The 20,966-nt window shown below is 44.3% G+C and overlaps 1 protein-coding gene across 1 annotated transcript in view; it reads right to left on the bottom strand.

Annotated features, from left to right (window-relative positions):
- LOC142765573 (uncharacterized) overlaps positions 1-20,966 on the bottom strand; it is a 114,334-nt gene that overhangs the window by 39,935 nt on the left and 53,433 nt on the right. The window contains exons 10-13 of the mRNA XM_075866766.1: positions 19,829-19,960; positions 9,638-9,873; positions 6,435-6,556; positions 4,606-4,726 (exon numbers count right to left, since the gene is read on the bottom strand). Of these exons, the coding sequence (XP_075722881.1) occupies positions 4,606-4,726; positions 6,435-6,556; positions 9,638-9,873; positions 19,829-19,960 (611 nt within the window). The remainder of the gene's footprint in view (positions 1-4,605; positions 4,727-6,434; positions 6,557-9,637; positions 9,874-19,828; positions 19,961-20,966) is intronic.

Genomic DNA, 20,966 nt, shown 5'->3' with positions numbered 1-20,966 from the left:
CAGTGACGCGTGTCGATGCGCACCTCCTATAGTCGCAGGAGACTTCAAGGTTGACATCGGTGGAGAAGAAGCAGAATGGCTCGTTGATTACTTGCATGACGTGCAGTCGCTAAAGTGCGTGTCGGCAGAACGGAAACATTGCACTGCACTAAGGAGAACATGCATCGTTCTGGTGTTTGCCAACTTCGATGACGAAGGTCCGTAGGAACCTCTCGACATGCACTTCACCGATCACAAGGCCGTGTTGGCCAAGCGAATCGCTTGCTAGCTCCGGTCCAGCGCCCATGTGCACTTTGGCAAAACGACAAGCCCTACGCCAGCCGTCGATTCAAACGAATCTTCTAGCACTCACTGCAGCACCCACGTGAGCGCTGTTCAACATTTTGCGCTACCTGTGCACAACGCTACTGCATCGCATAATCAGGGTTTCTTTTGCGAAAAGGCGTAAGTTTCCAATGCGAAGTATTTCTTGGCGAACTTCGGCTACATTGAGCGTATCTATCTATCTATCTATCTATCTATCTATCTATCTATCTATCTATCTATCTATCTATCTATCTATCTATCTATCTATCTATCTATCTATCTATCTATCTATCTATCTATCTATCTATCTATCTATCTATCTATCTATCTATCTATCTATCTATCTATCTAGCCTGTTACGAGTTTAGGCTCTCCTGGCCGTTTCGATAATGCTATCGATACCAAACTTTGAATGGCATAACATGACTCTATGAGTAACATATTTGACAAGTCATAACATGAAAATCATCCCATGTATGTCTTGAATGTAATAATTTACATTTCACGGTCCTGCAGATCTTGCGCTGGTTTCGTTCACATGGCATGTTGCAAAAGTGGTATGGCATGAAATGGTTGCATGACGAACACAAGCGACAGACCCTAAAATGAAAATTATGACATGCGTGTCATGTAACAACATGAATACATACCACACTCATGATGCGCTGGCGCCCGTTAAGCTAGCTTTACTTACACCAAATATTTTATTACGGGACGTGAATGAGTGGCGAAGGTATGATACCGGTGCAAACATAATAAAGATAAAATGAGTGTCATGCAACAACATGACTACATGCTACGCTCATGATGCACTCGCGGCCGTTTCGCTCGCTTCACATGTACCAAACTCGGTAACACGCAATGCGAACGGGCGACATAGTGTAAATGACGCATCCAAACACGATAATCACGACATGCGTGTCATGTAACAACATGACTACATGCCACACTCATGATGCGCTAGCGGTCGTTTCGCTAGCTTCACATATTTCAAATTTGGTATTACGTGACTTCAATGAATGACGGAGGTATGTGACTGGTGCAAACATGATAATCATGAGATGTGTGTCGTGTGAAAACATGCCACAGTCTGGGCGCGAGTACATTTTGACATGACATGGTGCGCTTGCTCGCCGGCGTTCATCTTCGTGGCGTCACGCAAGCGTTGCCACGACAAGCGCCTATCCTGTCATATCCTCGCAGGCGCGTGCTGCGCTGCGTTACTTTGACGCATGCGCGTTTCGGCGCGCCCAGAGTCCTTCCGCCACGAAAAGAGGGAGATGCAGTGTTGTCTGGGTAACGCATCGGAGCGAAATACAACATGTAGTATTTCATGCCGGTTACCATCGGGCCGCGCTGACGGACGCTGGTTGCGCCGGTCGAGCCTTGTGTCAGAATATAAAGTGCTCGCGTTTCGCTAACGTAGCGTCGCTGTGCCCAGCGTGTGCGCGCGTCAACGCTACATTGGAGTAGAATGAGCCCTTCATGATGCTCTCACGGCCATTTTGCTAGCTCCACATATGCCAAGTTTGGTGTTACGTGACGTCAATGAAGGAAGAAATATATGACTGGTACAAAAATGGTAATCCTGACACGCGTCTCATGTACGAACATGACAACATACCAAGCTAATAGCGTGTTCGCGGGCGTTTCGCTACTTCCACATATACTAGATTTGGCATCACGTGATGTGAAAAGATGAAGGTAAACGACACACCGAAACATGATAATCATGAAACGAAAGTCATGTACGGCATCATTTGCCTCCAGCACGTAACGTTAGGCAGATTTTAAAGAGGCATATCAACATTTCTCATTCGTGCTTCGCATATAATCGATTCCCACTGTACGTGGGGTGTGCCATTTTTTTTAATTCTTTGATTTTTTTACATAGAACTGCTACTTATCTTTTTACATTGTTTCTTGGTCAACAGATGACACCGCAACCAGCAGGTGCCCCAAGATTTGCACCAACGGTGAGTCTGGATATTGAAACACTTGAGTTATGGGTAGTTTCACCCCTCGAATGATGAAAACTCTGCCAGACATCCGAGTCAACTACAGAGGTTGCCTTCAGACGTGGTTATGGTGATATGTTGTGCACATACGTAAATATGTGCGCCGCTTTTTGAATTGACACAATTCACCTACTTCTCCTGGTCTATCATATCAAGGAGTTCCGAAAAATAAAAAAGATGCGCTCAGTATTGCTACAGTTCTTCTTTATATTACTCTAATAGAAACCTCCAGTAACACATTTTAGTGCTGTTTCACACCAATACCAGCAACCTCTTGTTCTTCACAGAACATAGGTAGCGTGTTCACGAAGATATAGTGTTAAGCGTTATCTTTCTGAAGCTGCACATAAGCGAAAATGACCAGGCGTATTACGGTAAATAACGCGCTTGGAGTGTGGTGTGTTATGTTTTAATATGTGCTATGCGCCACATAAAAGTATCCTCTTTCCCAGACCCCATTATTATTTTGAACTTTTGTCTCTGAAACACTTTCAATGCGTGGTAGCCGACGAATGAGCAAAATTTACATAACTAAAGCTTCTGATCTATCAGCGTCTCTGCTATATTTCTAAAGATAAACACGTCAAAGATGTTTTTTTTTGTTCTGGGCCTAACTGAGCCTAATAAAAACTGAGCCAGCGAGGTTTAATTTCACCTTTACTTTGCACGATAGAGAACTTGTAGTGCCTCATAAGAATTTGCGGAAGGGCCATATGCTTATAGGGGCACTTAAGGCAACAAATTGTTCGACGTCTATTGTTGAAATATCTTTCCAGAAACCTCACAGTGTTACTTTTGTGCAAAGGAAGGGCCTATTTTGCAATAAAATCACGTTTTAGTGGTCCGCATTGCGTTACCATACTTCAAGTTACCCGTCTCAAGAAGCGGACTTTCCGGACCATCTCACGTCACTGTTGCCGTGCACAACGTTGCCCGGCTGCACTGCGCTAGTAGCAGCAGAACAAACGCAGCGGGAGCCACAGCAGCAACAACGGCTAATTCAATCCCACTGTTGGCTTAGATTGCAGACGTTTTTATTTTTGATCAACTGCATCCCGCTACATGGCACCACCTGTCAAGTGTAACTACACGAAAATTGTATTTTAGAACTACTCGAGCTATTCCCCATAGTAACGTCCGGTGGTTCTTATTTCCATGAATTAAACACAAACGAACAGGCAGCATTTATTACGTCTCTTGATGCACGGAAGGTGTTTTATATTTAGTGCAGCTATATAGACTACTAGTGATTAATTGTAGGTGGTCCAACCGATGTCTTCGGGATCATTTTGGAAATGTCCTACTGTGGCGCCTGTGTTCTTGAACATTTACCTCAATTTTTTGGTAAGTAGGGCGCTGTTCTTGGGAACATTGTTGTTTTAGATGGCATACATTGAGCGTTAATTCTGAAGTAAATTGTTGTTTAACGTCAGTGTCCCTTGACTTGCCTGCGCAAGACAGGCTGGGCATTTGTAAAACAGCTTGAAACCTGGAAGTGTTCTTCACTGTCACATGCCCGTTTCATTCCGCAGACAAGCAGAACTAAGAATCTGTAGACATTCTGAACACTTGGTTAAGTCAACGAAAGCTAGCTGGGTTTCTGTTATTGCTCTGTTCCATCGGCATGCATGTTTCCAGTAAAAAGAACTTCTGTGCGAAGCCACCCTTCTGTACCCTCATAGGCTTTTACTCATGAAGATGAAGTTCCCATAATTATAAAACATTTATTCTAGTGTAAGCACATTTATCGTGCTTCATTGTTCTATAACTTGTACAACACCATCCATATATCATGTCAATTCTTCCTCCTTTTAGGTACGTGTTCTGAGCCAAGGCAGACACTGTGGAAGAAACTGTTCAGCTGACCTTTATGGTCAAGTCTTCCTGCGTCTTTCAGAGTGGCGGAGTTGCTTTGTAAACTGGTAATACGCTTATAGTCCTCCAAACGTGCGCCTAGCTGGTTTTATCTAGCCGACTTCCTTGCTGCACTGTCTTCCCTACAGTCGGAAATACATTTTGTATATCCTTTACAACGTCATAGACTTACAAGCGCATATGTTGTTAAGAAACAACAGATCTGTGGTTGTAATCTTCAGAACAGAACGTTTATAGCCGTGGTATACATAAGCAATTGCCTTAGGCGAATCAATTGATGATACATTAGCCATTGCGGGTAGGGACCTCGTGGTAAAAAGATGCGAAAAGCCAGTTATGCTGGATAGGGTATTGCGCCGGAAAGCTGATAGAACTAACTTCGATATTATTTTCACACGGTACTTACTAAGGATGGCAGGCTGAAGTCATTTATGTGCTCGTGAGTCCAGGAACTGGCCGGCTCGACCTTGCAATCGTTGGGTGACAGCACGGGTGTGTGCGAGATGGCGATGAACAGGTTGACATTGCTAGACGAGATGAAACCCATAGCTTTAACGAGGATGACAACGGCTTGCTAGTCTTTAACATTTTGTTTTCCGACGTTTTCTTCTTCATGGCTTCAAATTTACATGATAACCGAAAAGAAATTCCATGAAGCACGCGTAATATAAAGGTAAGAATGTGCGAAAATTCAAACCAAATTACATTATAAAGTTTTGCTTCGGTAACAATTCAAATTATTTTCTTATACGAAGGAATCGAAGTGAATGAGTGGACACTTATGTAAACCATATGTAACCCCTGTGAAATTAGTTTCGCTTCAGAAGAGGAGTTCCCTAGAATGAACACACTTATACAGGGGAAATTATCACGGTCGCGAGCCTCCCTTTCAACTTCAAGTGAACACATCCCTACACCAACTCATCATTTTAAAGTTCAAAAGCTTGTTATGCCTGTATAAATGCTCTAAGTGTTGTATGCTTCACCACGCAAGGTATTATACAGGTTATGAATTGTATACTCATCAAAAGCCGAATCCTTTTGCTAATCAATGTTGCTTCCAATTCCCTATAAGGATTTAAATTGTACCTGCTTCCTTTGAAACTTTAAATGTACTGTAGAGTCAGTTCAGATACGAAAAATACCCCATTTTTATGTGATGAATACCATTCCCATACAATTCGAAGTTATTTGACCTCATCAATATTTGCTTCGAATTTGCTTCAAACCTGAAATCAACGATTCGTACATGCCTAGTCTTAGTAGTTTAGCCAGCGTTATATCAGATATATGTTGAAAGAGAACCGCAGTGCATGGTCACATTCATTGCTGATTCATCCGGATTATTGGGAAGATAGGATAGTTTTGCAGACTGTCGTTTCCTGTTGCCCTTCATCTTTACCACGAGAAATCTTGGCTGGCGGTCGTAATTTTTTGAGAGCCACTTCATTGATGGTAAAGGGTTACAGAATAAGATAAGTCTCGAGCACGATAAAGAACAACGTTACAACAACAACAATAACAACAACAACAACAACAACAATAATATTAATAATAATAGTATTAATAATAATAATATATGCGAATCAGCGTCCCAAAACCGCGATACGATTGTGCCCGACGTCATAGTGAAGGGCTCTGGAAATTACGCCCACCTGGGTTATTTAAACCTGCACTTAAATCGAAGTACACGAGCCTGAAACATTTTCACCTCTATCAAAAATGCAGCTGATGCTTCTGGGATTCGAGTTACTTAACAATTATAGAACGTTCCTGTATTCATGACTTTGCAATAATTCAATGGTTTCACGACTGAAGAAAAGCTCTGATGCAACTCAGATGTGTAGTTCTTTCTTCTTTGACGACGGCTGTTGCAAATGCTGTTGACCCATATGCTCAAATTTGGGTGTACGTTAAGGAACCCCAAGTGGTCGAAATTTTCGGAGCCCTACACTACGGCGCCTTTCATAATCATATGCTGGTTGGTTTCGGGACGTCAAACCCCACATATCAATTAGTTCTTCCTAGACGCTTTGACATCGAACGCTGGCACTTGTTTGAGCCGCTTGTTTGATAGTCAATTGTGTCGAGTTGCCGCCGAGATGCCAGAGCTGGTAAGGGCTCTAAATAGGCCGCTGAGATAGTCACATGACATACGGCGTTGTTGCTAATGAGAAGTGTATGAAGGAAAGTGGGTATGTTCAACAGATTAGACAACATATTTTGTTATCCCACCTTGCGATCTCCGTCGGAAAAGGCAGCATGGCTCCCTTAGAGTTCTGTATTGCTCTGAGCAACACCCCTACAAACGACACGCCAGAAGTAGGAACGGCCGACTTCATAGCAGTGTTCAGCAGCTGCGCAGAAACGACATGGGCATCTGTGATAACGTGCTTTATCATGATACGTAGAATACAGTAAATTTATTTTCCGCTACTGTGATCACGAACGTTGCGAGCCATGCGAGGCTATAATAAGTGAAATTAAAGGCAATAACAAAACCGGTCGTGCCTGGCGTGCCGACATGTGGCAACTCTGTCGTGTCCGACCGAAACTGTCCGTGACGACCAAGTGAGGAAGTTTTAATGAAGAACCGTCAAAGCAGCATTTTTTCAAGCAACGCGACAGGTCATCTCACTTGCATGAGCGGATTACTTTACTATTGCGTGTGATAGTTCGCGCTTGTTTTTTTTTTTTTCGTGCGCAGGAAAATCGGTAGATGAAGCTTTTGAACAAGCGATGAAAGGTGGGCTAGCTGATACATTTTGTATAAGCAGTAAAGAAAATAAGGCATAAACGGGACGCAGAGCTCCTAGTGTGCCATTTTTGTCAATAATTGTGTGCCTGTGGTCTTCTTTCGCTCAGTCCCGTTGATGCACTCTTCTCTTTCTTTCATTATACGTCAAGCTTTTTTATTGTTATTTTTCTATACAACATGCTGCAGGTCATAAGGACAAAACAGGAATGGCAAGGTGCAAAAGAAATTAACATATGTTCAATTCACAAAATAAAATATTTGACCAAATTGGGCTATCAAAAAACACTACATGAAAAATTATTAGGAAACAGTGGGGACGGTATTCTGTTTTTTTTTTCAGGCGAGTCTAAATAAAACAAAAACAGTGTTAGGTTCAATTCCCGTGCAGCTTGGTCGAAAAAATAATATTGAAAGTCTTTAGTTCTGGCAACCTAAGGAGAGAGAGTGAAAAGGAGAGGAAATTATGGCTTTTTTAGTCTCATAAAGGGTTCTGTAGGCTCTGGTAAAGTTCATTACAGAATCAATGGTGCGGTTTTTCGAAAAAAAAAAGTGAATCGCGTGTTTCTTCTCTGTACTCTTTCAAGCGCAGTAATACAAGTTTTGGTGGAGGGACTTCAAATACTGGAGGTGTATTCTAATTTGGTTCTGATAAGAGTGATACAGGCTATAGTTTTCACGTCATGGGATACATGTTTGTGGCGGAAACGCCCCGATTTTCTGAAAGCTCAAGAAGCAATGTTTTAAATGTGGGTGCTTCTATTAAGGTCGTTAGCAAGGGTAACTGCAAGCCATTTGTACTCGTTAACTTGAGTGAAAATGTGTCTGGCAATACAGTATGAAAACTTCAGAGATACTTTTTTTAGCTATGCGCAGAAGCACAGACTTAAAAGAGTTTGGTTTCATGCCCATTTATTTCTCCACCTGAAAATACTGTATATGCTGGACTAAGCAACAACTGATTTTTAACTGTATTATTATCGTTAAAAACGACGCACACGTCTGCAAAAAGGTGAATATATGCAGGCCCTTGCAATATATCTACTATGTGGTTACAATAACTATGAAATATCCGTTGGCCAAGGTGACTTCTTTGAAGGACGCCGGAGGTTACCCGCAAAAGAAAAGAATTGCTGCCTGTGAATCACAACACATTTTTTTTCTGCGATACATAGAATAAGAAGGTATCTATGATATTATGAAGCAAAAAACAAGAAATATAATTTGTAGGTTAATTTGTCATGAGAAACTACATCGGATGGCTTCTGAAAATCTAGAATTATGATGTCAATTTTGCCACCTCTGTCACGGACAGAAGCAATCGAAAGAGTGACCGTAATTGGATGACTGTCGATAGAACCTTCCTGAAGCTTTGCCGAAGGGGAGCTAAAATTTTGCGTTGATTTAATAGGTTATATAGTATACAGCAATATTATGCTGAGCTATTTTGAAAGAAGATGATAAAATTCAAATGCGATTGTAATTTAAGACTGAAAATGGGTGGCGCTTTTTGGAAATGGCTACAATACTTGTATTTTTCAAAAAGGTGCAAGCATAGCGGATTTTAGAAAGGTCTGAAAGAATTCCACAATAAACTTACTTAGTGGTTCATTGCAATACCGGTGTAAGGAAACGTGAACGCTATCCGGACCAATTGATGATGTTGTCTTCAATCTCCTAAACATGCTCAGCACACCTTGTTGAGAAATACTAATATCCAAAGGCAGGACCGTGCAATTTGAAAAGAGGGCTGAGTAGGCAAAGAGAACACACTCTGTAAGTGAGTATTTAAAAGATTACCAATACGCTTGGCATCAAGCATTGTAATACTATTGGGGATAATGTTCGTTGGTGGTTATGTTCATCGAAGAAAATTTAAAACTTGGGGGCAACCATTGCACGCTTCATATGGTTGACGGGTGAAATAATATTTGGGGGCTATTTAGAGTTGACAAGAAATCTCTAAGCACCACACATTGCACCCTAACATCGCACCCTAGATTCGTACATCTTTGTTTCAGATAGCTAGCCGTTTTCCTGTCCAAGAATGCTGTGTATATAGCTATATATAGAACAGACTGAGCTTCTTCGACGCACGATTTTGCTCCGAGTTTGCGCTATTGATGTAACACAAGCTACTACACTTGCTAAGCTGCAAAAAAAAAACAACAAAAAAGTCATATATATTGCGTGAACGCCGACAGTTGCCTATAGGTGAGCATCCTCTTGCAAATAATTACGTTCGGCCGACTTGCAACAACTCCGAGATCGAGGAAGTGCATGTCACCAGAAGACTTCAGTGAACGTGTTTTATTCACTGAGAAACAGCTCGAACAACTCGCAACAAATTGTCTGTGTCAGCACTGTACACACGCCTCGCCACCCGTTTTCCATATTAACTTGACAATGGTGCTGCAACCTAGAGCTATATCTTGCGACGAATACCATACCTAGTTTTGCGCTGCTCCTACAATGGTCAAGTTTTGACCGGGCAACCGTGTCATGTGATGCGGTCATGATGACATTACAAGTTTTGGTGATCTGTGACGTCATGATGGCCTAGTATGATGATGTCATCGCGCATCGACTATTTGCACTGCCCTTGTTGACGCCATCGATGTGGACGGTCAACTTTCACTCAAGAAGGGGCACTTGAAACTTTTACTTTTAGTTTTACCCTTACCTTGAGCACCATGCTGTAATCGGTACACACGTTGTGCAGCTGCTCGGCTGCGATCTCAGCTCGCGCGAATCCGTATCCGCGGATACCGTGTGACGCGTAGCTGCGGATGAGTTCAATGGCTGCAGGCGAGGACAGGAAGGGCACTAGCTCGCGACGCATCTTAGCCGGAAACGAGAGAAGAAACGTGGTGCTCGAGGACTTTTCGGCCTCTTGAAGGTACGCGTCCAGCTTGCCGCCTGCAGTAGGAACACAAACGTTCTGAGCACTTCACCCCATAGTCAGGGGCTGAACGGACTGGCAAAGCGTGGTATTGTGCCTGTTTGGTATTTTTACCACAGTACGTTAGCGCACCGGCTGACAGGAATGAATTTAGAAACAATGAGTAGCTTTTATTCTTCATTATTAACTCACCTCCATACTCAAAGCCTGATAGCTCTTACGATTGGTTCGTAAAGCAGTCTGGCTGCACGCTATTTACAGACCGAGAATGGCTGTCCTATTACACTGGGGCACAAACATTTTGGCATTTCTCTTCGCATATTTCACCGTTGTAGTGCTTAGTTTTGTGGGGCCCAATGAGGTGGGGAGACACCTGAGAATGCCTCAGAAGTATGCTACTGTTTACTCAAACAGTAGCAGACCGGAACAGTCTATCTCTTAGAGCACTCAGAAACACCGACTCAATCGTATTCATTACATCTTAAACCTAGCCTTGTACAGATTCATCTCGAACAACACTTGCATGCTTGAAAAGACCCTACTTCACGTCACACAGGCTTCATAATCACTTTAGCTATACCCACAATTACGAATCAACACGTGCATTCAACTGCTCCGCGCTTTCACGTGCAGTCCGATGTTGGAATTCCCTACCGGATGGGATCGCATGTCTGACAAACATTAATACTTTTCCTACGCATTGACCAGTTATCTGACCAACGAGGTGTAAAAAATGTTTGCCATTACCGCAGTGTGCTCTCTTCGTTGTTACCTTTTGCAGTCTCTTATTGTATTGCACCGTAGTGTCGCTTATATATTTACTCATTATCTGTTTTATATTTGCTAGTGTTGTTGATTTCTTTTTTTGTACTGCTCTTTTTATGTGGTTTGCTACGTGACCGCTGTTAAAGAGCTTTGTGTTATGTAACTACTACGGAAGTCCACTTTTTTGTACTGCCCTCCTTACACAACGCATCAACGTAGGCCTGTAAGGTATGTTTAAATAAATAAATAAATCAGCTTGTATAGAAATTTAAGCACGTAGTAGGGTAGAGCGGACGGGTAACCATAGCATTTACATCCTTTCTATTGTGTTTTAACGGCTCAAAGTGCATGCGTTGGTGTGCTCAAGGCAGCTTGGAGAGCGCAAAGCCACGTAAAGGCCAGTGTTTGGCATATGCGCAAGACTATGGGTTGCCAGATAGAGACAGCACGCTTTGTAAGCAATATGGTGGCACTCACAAGAAAATTGTTTTAGACACGTTGGTAACAGACGTCATCATTGCAGCTTTCTCGCCATTCTAGCACACCTGAAAGCGGTTCAGTCAACAGAGCTAACCAAACGACAGACGCTTCTTGCTTGAGCGACGTATCGATAAAAGTGATAATCCAGTAAAGAACTGTCATAGCCGAGAAGCAAGAAAATGTTTCCATGACACTATGATGGATTGATGTCATCTCACAACATTACTGGGCACATTATTGATACGTCATTGCTGCTTTATTGCAAGAATTATCCCATATTAAGATTTCGACTATAAACAAAGAAGCCAATAAAAAATTATATTTACATTACCCAGAATGATCGTGTACTCGACCAGGGAACAATGATTAGAGTTCCCCTGCGGTAGAAGGCAGCTCACATTAAATGGGTTTACGCTTTAAGTTGTGTTCTTACACCTTAACAGCAAATGCAAGAAACCTTACTCCGCAGAGTTCACTATTAATGACAACAACGCAATTTTTACCAAATGATCAAGGCGCATACACTGAATAACGAACAAAAATGTTTCACCGAAACAGCAATGTGGTGATTGGGTGTCTCTAACATATCTAAAAGGCTAAAAAACAATCTTAAGAGCACAAAAAAAGAACAAAGTCAAGCTGGGCAAGAGATGGCAACATAGCGCTCAGCTTGTCTTCTATTCCGTGTCTGTCGTTTTTCTGTTTTCTAAGATTCCTTGTGAACACTTGTTGAAGGGTCATTCTACGGCAACTGTCCCAACCAGGGCGTTCGCCAAGAATCAATTTCAATCAAATGGACTCAAAAAATTTCACATATATAAGAATTAGTTCGAAACGTCTTTCCAAGATATTGTCACGGGTATAGAAAGGTACCTCAGGCACGGGCACCAAAATAACACAAAAAGAATGCAGACGACGATGTTGTTGTGGTGCTGTGTCTGAGCTGCCCTGTTGTCCTGCATCCTTGCGCACTGTGTGCAGTGTTAAACTAACCGGCGTTAACTTAATAAAACTCCCCGTCGAAGACATAGCAGGGGTAAGAACTTTCTTCAGGTGGAATCGAAGACGTGCTGGGTAACATCCCAACTCTGGATCTCCATAGCGGAGCTCACCTTCGTCCAGCCACGATGCTTGAAGGCAGTGCGCCGTCCGTCAAGTCTACGCCTGCTCTGTCACCTGTGATCCCTTCACATCTTCTGGATCCTGGTACATATTGTCGCCCCGACGCAACTGACGTTGACGAGTGGCTCGTCCTATATGAGCGCGTCAGCGAGCAATACAGCTGGGATGAGACTCTTATGCTGGCCAACATCATTTGTTTTACCTGCGAGGTACTGCACGCGCCTGGTACGAGACGCATGAGGAAGACCTGACGAGTTGGGACGTGTGCAAGCAATGCTCCATGAATTGTTCGGCCGCTCAATCGCTCGACAAATGGCAGCCAGACAGAAACTCGCGTCACGAGTTCAATCTTCCACCGAATCGTACGTCACCTATAGTCAAGACGTGTTCGCCTTGTGCCGGAAGGCCGACAAAGACATGACGGAACTAGTCAAGGTCAGCAATTTGTTGAAGGACATAGCTAACGATGCTTTTAACATTCTAATCGGCAAGAACTGCACCACCATTGACTGAACTGTCCATGAATGTTGCCGGTTCAAACAAGCCAAATGCGGAAGAACCACTCAACGCTTCACTCGGTTCCCAAACAACGCTGCGACTTCTTCCTGTGAGAATCCAGTGGCGCCACGTCCATTTGTGAATTCTCCCAACATCACAAGGATTGTCCGCCAGGAGCTGGAAGTCATGACTCCCTCCGCTTATCAGCCCCATGTGCCAGACAACTTGGCCACAATATTGCTTGTTCAACCCGTTGTGCGACAAGAGTTTCCCAACGTGGGCGTCTTAGCTCCCTAAATCTCCAGCCACACACCCCAGCCCATAAATCCTATCGCTGATAACGCTTACTGCCACGCTGCCTCACTTGCTGCTGCTGCCGCGTCGGTCCCGCGGTTCTCATCACGCTACCGAAATCCATTAGAGTGGCGCACACAAGATGATCGACCGCCATGCTTCTCTTGCTATCGTGTTGGCCACATTTCTCGCCCCTGTCGCAACAGGTGGTCTTCCCGGCAATGTTTTCTAGACGACCACCGACAGAATCGTGGGCAATATTCGCCACCTCGTTTGGCCGATGACCACTTTCAGGACCTCTCACCTAGCCCTTCTACGCTACGCTCCAAACCATCCTACTTAATGTCGTCACCCAGAGAACCAGGTCCGACCGCTCGCCGTCGCCTCAGGGTCGCCAGCCCCGCTCCTCTCAACGCCGTCGCTCTCTGTCACCGGCATATTCTGGGCAGTTCTCGGAAATCTAACGGATGCAGCTCCTGGAGGTGGCGCTGCATTGACGCATTGGACCGAAAAACCTCTAATGACCACTAATTCCAGAGGAAATTTACTTTGCGTTCTCATCGATGACTTGACCGTTGCAGCTCTCATAGACACCGGTGCCCACATATCCGTTATGAACTCACGTATTTGATCCCGTCTGAAGAAAGTTCTCACCAGTGTTATGTCTTCGACAGTACGAGTAGCCGACGGCAGCCGAACATCAGTTCTTGATATGTACACTGCCCGCATCACTGTTGCCTGTCTTCAGACTTCAGTCTTTTTCGCTGTTCTAGAGCCTTGTCCACATGACGTGATTCTCGGCGTTCACTTCTTGACCGCTCACTCAGCCTTCATCAATTCTTCAACCAGCACTTTACGTTGCCTTTGTACTCTGATGTCCCTCCTGAAACTTGCACACGGCTACGGTTCGTGGAGTGTCTTCAATCACCGCCTCAGGCCGCTGTGTACCTTTCAGTGTCGCCATTTCCACCTGTTCCTGATGGCGACTGCCCGGGAGCTCCACTCATTCATTGACCTGACTCTTTCCCAGAACGTCATACTTCCTCATACTGAAGTGTGGATTAGTGACAAGAAAGCGCTTTTCCCTGTCCTCAACTTCCACGTGTCGACCCAGGTCATTCCTCAAGGTATCGCCTTAGCAGAACTCTCCACTCTGGAGTAATGTAGAATTTTACCTTTCATTTCTGACAACAAGACTGCAGCCGAAACTGTGGCAACCGCGCAGAACAGAGCTTTCATGGACAAAATGATGTCAAACGACCTGTCACCGTCCCAAGTTGAAGCGCTCCGTGGTCTTCTAGTTTCTTACCTCGACATTTTTACATCGACAACCGTTCCTTGAACCGCACGAGCATCGTAGCCCACCGTATAGACATTGGCGACGCCAGTCCCCTTCACAAGCCTCCTTACCGTGTGTCTCATTCAGAGCGCAAAATACTCCAGAAGGAGGTAGAGAAGCAGCTCGACAAAGACGTCATATAGCCTACAACTAGTCCTTCGGCATCGCCTGTAGTGCTTGTTAAAAAGAATGACAACACCTGGTGGTTCAGCGTGGACTATTGCCATCTCGATCAAATAGCCAAGACGGATGTCTATCCTCTGCCTCGAATTGATGATTCGCTCGACTGTCTAAATGGTGCCAAGTATTTCTCTTCAGTGAACCTATGATCTGGGTACTGGCGAATTTCAGTCGATGACCGTGATCGCGAGAAGACCGCATTCATTACTCCCGACGGGCTTTATCAATTTGAAGCCATGCCTTTTGGGTTGTGCAATACGCTTGCCACTTCTGAACACAAGATGGTCTTCCTCTTTCGCGGTTTTAAACGGTCGACGTGCCTGTGCTATCTAGACAATGTCATTGTTTTCTCGCTAACCTTTGAAAACCATCCTCTACGTCTGTCGGCCATTCTCGACGTTTTTCGCCCTGCTGGCTTCCAGCTTAACGCGTCAAAGTGCACCTTTGGACTTTGTCAGATCAGCTACTTGGCCCCTTTGTTGACGCTACTGGTGTACGACCCGACCTTGGAAAGTCCGCGCTGTACGCGAGTTCTTGGTCCCACGTTCCACTCGAGAAGTACGCAGCTTTTTGGGGCTCTGCTCGTATTTTCGTCCCTTTGTCAGCAACTTAGCAAAAATTACTCGGCCCCTCACGGATTTTCTCAGAAAGAACGTTGCTTTTTTCTGGCGTGGAGACCGAGAATTTCCCTGTGCGTCACTAATTTCTGCACTTACATAGCCACTTGTGTTGGCTAATTTTGACCCAGCCGCCCAAACGGAGCTTCGCACCGACGCAAATGGCCATGGCATAGGGGCAGTACTCGCTCAAATGCAGAAGGGCACGAACCATGTCATAGCATACGCTAGCCGCCTACTTTCCCATTTGGAAAATACCTATTCCATCACTGAGCGGGAGTGCCTGGCTCTCGTCGGGGCTATCGTAAAATTTTGTCCATACTTATACGGACGCCCGTTTTCAGTCATCACAGACCACTATGCACTCTGCTGGCTGTCCACATTTATGGACCCAACAGGAAGATTCGGGTGATGTGCAGTGCGATTGCAGGAGTACACGTTCTTGGTAGCGTACACGTCTTGCTAGCTTCACAGCGATGGCGACTAATTATCTCGACACAGTGTTAATCCACCCAACACCTCCGAGTTGGAAGCCGATTACAACATCCTTGCCCCTTGCCAAAACATATTTTCTGCACATGGTCGACAAACAACGCCGACATCCATCGCTGCTACCTATGATTGACCGTATTCAATCTGGCCATAGAGACCCTTAACTGAGCCTGTTTTTGCTTCAAGAAAATGGTTTGTACTGCCGCAACTTACAGCCCGATGGCGCGGAACTTTCGCTCGTCGTCCGACGTCATCTGCGGAAGGACATCTTGCAATAACTTCCCAAAGCCCCAACATCTGCACATTTAGGTGACTCCAGAACCCAGGACCTCATTCAACGATCGGTATTCTGGAAGGGCTTTTATCGTTCCGTTCACTGCTACGTTGTGTGTGACCTGTCTCTATGTGACCGGCGGCGAGAGACGTAGAAGCCTACGACTCTACCCGCCGGTCACCTCCAACTTATTGAGGTCCCAGTCGAGCCGTTTGATTGTGTGGGGTTGAATTTGTTACGTCCCTTCCCAACATCGACAACGGGAAACATATGAATAGCAGTAGCTACGGATTATGCCACTCGGTATGCAATTACTCGAACACTACCCACCAGCTGCGCGACAGACGTCGCAGATTTCCTTCTTTACGACATCATCCTTCAGCATGGCGTTATTCTCACCTCCCCATGGACCGTGGCCGCTGCTTCCTGTCTTGTGTGGTTGACGACGTCCTTAGATCCTGTGCAACGCGGCACAACTTTACGACATCTTACCATCCTCAGACTAACAGACTTACTGAACTCCTCAATCGAACGGTGATGGACATGCTTGCAATGTACTTTCTGATCACCACTCCGATTGCGTCATGAAACTGCCGGCTATTCACCATTTTATGATCTATTTGGCCGTGATCCCTTACTACCTTTCGATACTTTGCTTGCGCACGACCCTCCGTCAACCTTTTCGTAAGCACAAGATGCCATCTCCTGTGCTCTCATCGCACGTACAGTAGCCCGCGCTAGGTTGTCATCATCCCAGAGAGCACACAAGTTGTTCTACGACCGCCGACATGGTGATGTTGATTTCCCTCCGGGCTCTCTCCTGATACTGTGGCTCCCATCCCGTCGTGTCGGCCTATGCGAGAAACATTTATAGTGATACGTTGGTCTTTACCGAGTTCTGCGCCAGATGACACCTGTTACCAATGAAATTTCCCCTAGTACGAACCCGACTGGTACATCCAGAACTGACATTGTCCACGTTTCTCGTCTGACGCCCTATCACGGTGTAATGTCCGTCTAATAACAGCAGGTACCAGGACGGTGCTTTGTCACCCTGGGTAATGTGCAGGTATAAAAAGGTACCTCAGGCAGGGGCACCGAATCGACACAGACGGACTGAAGACGACGATATTGTTATGGGGCTGTGTCTCAGCTGCCCTATTGTCCTGCATACTTGCGCGCTGTGCGCAGTGTTAGCCCAACCAGCGTTAACCTAATAAAACATCCCGTTACACTATTTTCAGGGGCCATGGCCCCAATATGAAAGTCGCGAATTGCTGAAAAACCAGGCCAGAAAATTCCCTATAAGTTTGCCGTTCTGCGCATTATTTCAATACTAGCTTTTCTGTGTTTTTAGAGTAACTTTATTTCATTATGAAATAGTTGCTCATAAAAGCTTGACAATTTTCACACATTAGAGCGTAGTCGAAGCTATCTAAATTGTAGAGTTTTCGATATTTTTTACAAAGCACAACCACTTATATAATTCATAAATTATTTTTATTAAACTCTCCGTAACACGTACTAATTACGAATTGATTTTTCTGCTAGTGTGCAGCGCATAGGCTCTCAAATAAAATCCGAAACTCGCAAAGAATGCCACTTTGGTTCAATTTGAGACATCTGTAGCACCTTAAGGTGTTCCAAGAAAAAATCTAGAAACAAGTGCATACGAGTGAGAATCATTGCGGCTTTGTTCACAGAAATTTCGATCGAAGCAATTTTTCTTCTAGCAGAGAAAAAACATTTTTGAATTTCAGTCCCACCATTCTTTTGCTATGGCGTCAATACAATCCAACTGAATTCGCTGCATAAAAAAAGAGTAGTAGTTCTTTTGCAACAAATGGTTCAAAGTCAGCTTGTTAATACTCTCTTCTGTATACTACATATCGAGGTGATAGTAAACAGGGCTAAAGATATAATGAGACTAAAATATATGCCACTACGCTCCTACTAATGAATCGCGTTACATTTAATGCATGAGCCACACAGCGCAGGTGGCAGCCAACGACTACACCATAAATATTTGTTGAGATATCACAACAGCTGTGAAGTAGTGCATTTTACCACACTGACATTCATACTTTACCCAAGACCTCTTTCCCGCAACAAACCAAACAAGCTGTGAAAAAGAGCTACGTAAACTCCGCCCGTAGCGTCGTGGACGACGCACGGTTGGCGTGAATGCGCAGGGCGTGGTAACATTGTGCGCCGCATGCTGAATACATAGTTGAACTTCGTGTGGATCAGCTATAAATGACCACGCTCACGCCTTCTTCCTACGATCTATATCAACTTTTCGACAAAATTACAGCGAAAGCCATTATGAGATCACAACTCGGGTCACGCGCAGTTGTCCGCCGCCACCACCGGTGTCCGTAACCACTTCGTGCGAAATGAGAAAGAAAAACCTAGCATTAATGAGACAGTGGGGCTCAAACCCGGGTCTTCTGGGTGCCAGCCCAGTATGCTACCACTGAGCTATGCCGGTGCTTGGGATTCGTTTGCACGTTTGCCTCAGGCAGGCTTGATGTCGGAAAAGCAATCGCGGTAATATGACTCATAAAGCCCTATAAAACAGTGAAAGAACAACCAGTCACCGCACAATGCAAATAGCGTAACGAGTGGGCAATCCAGTGCTCCAACCCGTGACAAAAGCTTGTTCTTGTTCTCCTATTAGCTGTGGCGCATACCCACTTCAGCCATAATTCCCCGTCATCGTCAGCCACTGCATGAACAATTCCTTGCGAATATTTAGCGGATACCACGCTAGTCAGACGAATGACGAAAAATAGCACAGTGAATGCCAGCCTATACTACCCAAATAAATTTATCAATAATCACTTAGTGGTTATCAAGCAAGTGTGCTTGCAGTATTCACCCAATAATTGTTTCGAAAAGGCTCTAAAAAGCCACTGTTCTAGCTTTCGCTGTGAATTTGCTGCGCCTTCCGTGCAAGCCTAACGTTTTTTTTTGACACCGATGATTTATAGCCACATGCAATAACTGTAACGCAATTCATTATTGGGAGCATAGTGGCATATATTCATTTCATTTGCATTGTTATATCTTTCGCCCTGTTTACTATCACCTCAATATGTAGTATACAAAACAGAGTACAAACAAGTTGACTTTGAACCATTTGTTGTAGATACATTACCACTCTTTTTATGCAGCGAATTTAGGTGGCTTGTATTGGCTCCATTGCAAAACAATCCAATGATAGGACTGAAATTCAATTTTTTTTCTCCTCTAAAACAAATATGACTTCGATTGAACTTTCTCTGAACTAAATCACTATGATTCTCAATCATATGCACTTTTTCTTAATTTTTTCTTGGACAACTTTAGGGTGCTACAGATGTCTAAACTTGGACCAAAGTGGCGTTTTTGCCAAGTTGACGATTTTTAGAGCCTATGCACGGCACGCTGGCAAAAATATATTTGTAATTGGTAGGTGTTATGGAGAGTTTGATAATAGCACTTTATGAATTCTATCAATGATTAGGTTTTGTAAAAAATTATCCAGAACACTACAATTTACATAGTTTTGACTATGCCCTAAAGTGTGAAAATTTTCAAGCTATCATGAGCAACTGTTTTATACTGAAAGCAAGTTGCTCTAAAAACACGGAAAAGCTAGTATTGAAAGGATGCGCGAAACGGTTAATTTATAGGGAATTCTGTTTTTGCACCTAGGGATTAGAACATTTCGTGATTTTCAAATAGTGAACACGGGCGCAAAAAATTTTTGCCACTCAAAATATCTTGGGAAAGTAGTTTAGGCCTAATGCCTATATGTGTGTAGTTTGCTGAAATAATTTGATTGAAATTGATTTTGGTGAGCACCATGGTTGATACAGTTGGCATGGAATGACCCTGAAACATGTAGAAACAGGAAAAGTTCATACGGCTGCTGGCGGAAACCCATTCGTTGTCGCCGAAGATGACATCACGAAAAATGGCGAAGTCGCAAACGCCATCGACGGGCAGCAGTGGAACTCGCGCATGGGTGCCAGTTACGCATATTAGAGGAGCGGAACCTGCGTTCAAAAAGAAACTGGTAGAAGTTTCAGTTTCACCGCAAGTGCGAAGCACTCAGGAATAGCAACAAACTGGAATGCGATACGAATTGAGGTATAGAACTTTATACAGCCGGCTGTTTTCATGCAATATTTGGCGTACTCAAGCAAAAAAAGCCGAACTAAGAAAATACAGCAGCTGCAGCGAGTGATGCGACCTCCATACGACCTATGGCTTCAACTCAAGCTCTGTTCTTAATTGTGCTCCTCGAAAAAAAAAACGATAGCAAAAAAGGAAGGAGGTCCGTGTGGTTGCATCCTGTGTGCTATCACTTTTTCTTCTTTTTTTATTTTTTGTGCACCACCGTAAGGATGAGTCACCAACTCGCCCAGCAGTTCGTGCTTCTCAAACTCTATCATGAGAACCCAGCACGGTCAAACGCACGAGACATTGGCTCATCTCCTGTAAAGATACCGCGCACGCTACCACCGACTACCTCACCCCCCTCGGGCACCCTTCCCAGAGCCGTTCGAGCGTTGGATTTGTCTGGCTCGTTTCGTCTCTGCTTGAGCCGCTACGTTGACAGTGCTCACGCACTCCCACACGTACATATCACTAGGACGCACTGAGGGATGTTATTTACTTTAAACATAACGTGGCCATCACGGTAAAAATGCATTCCAAATTGTCCATAAACGTCCTCTACCTAGTCAAGTATGAGTCAGTGCTCTCTTGATAGGTTAATTGGCCCGATCATGCTTTCTGAGCGTTCAAAACTGGGGTACCGCGGGCGCAGTTTCACAGGTTTCTTATAACCCATACATGTGTCATACCCAGATCTCCTCTAGTTCATGAGAGAGCAGACTTTTGCTTCGCTTTCGTATTTGCGCGAAATGTGTTTATCAATGGCTTCCTATTGTCTCAGCAGAACATTTCCAGAGCGGCCAGACTTGTCCGATGTCTGGTTACTAAATCTATGCAAAGTTCTCATTGGCAGCCTGCACATTCGCTAGTGCGCAGTGTGAA

This window comes from Rhipicephalus microplus, chromosome 1 (assembly GCF_043290135.1).
Source record: "Rhipicephalus microplus isolate Deutch F79 chromosome 1, USDA_Rmic, whole genome shotgun sequence".
Classification (NCBI taxonomy): domain Eukaryota; kingdom Metazoa; phylum Arthropoda; class Arachnida; order Ixodida; family Ixodidae; genus Rhipicephalus; species Rhipicephalus microplus.
Note: the sequence above shows the minus strand (reverse complement) of the source record. Positions and strands in the feature narration are given on the sequence as shown.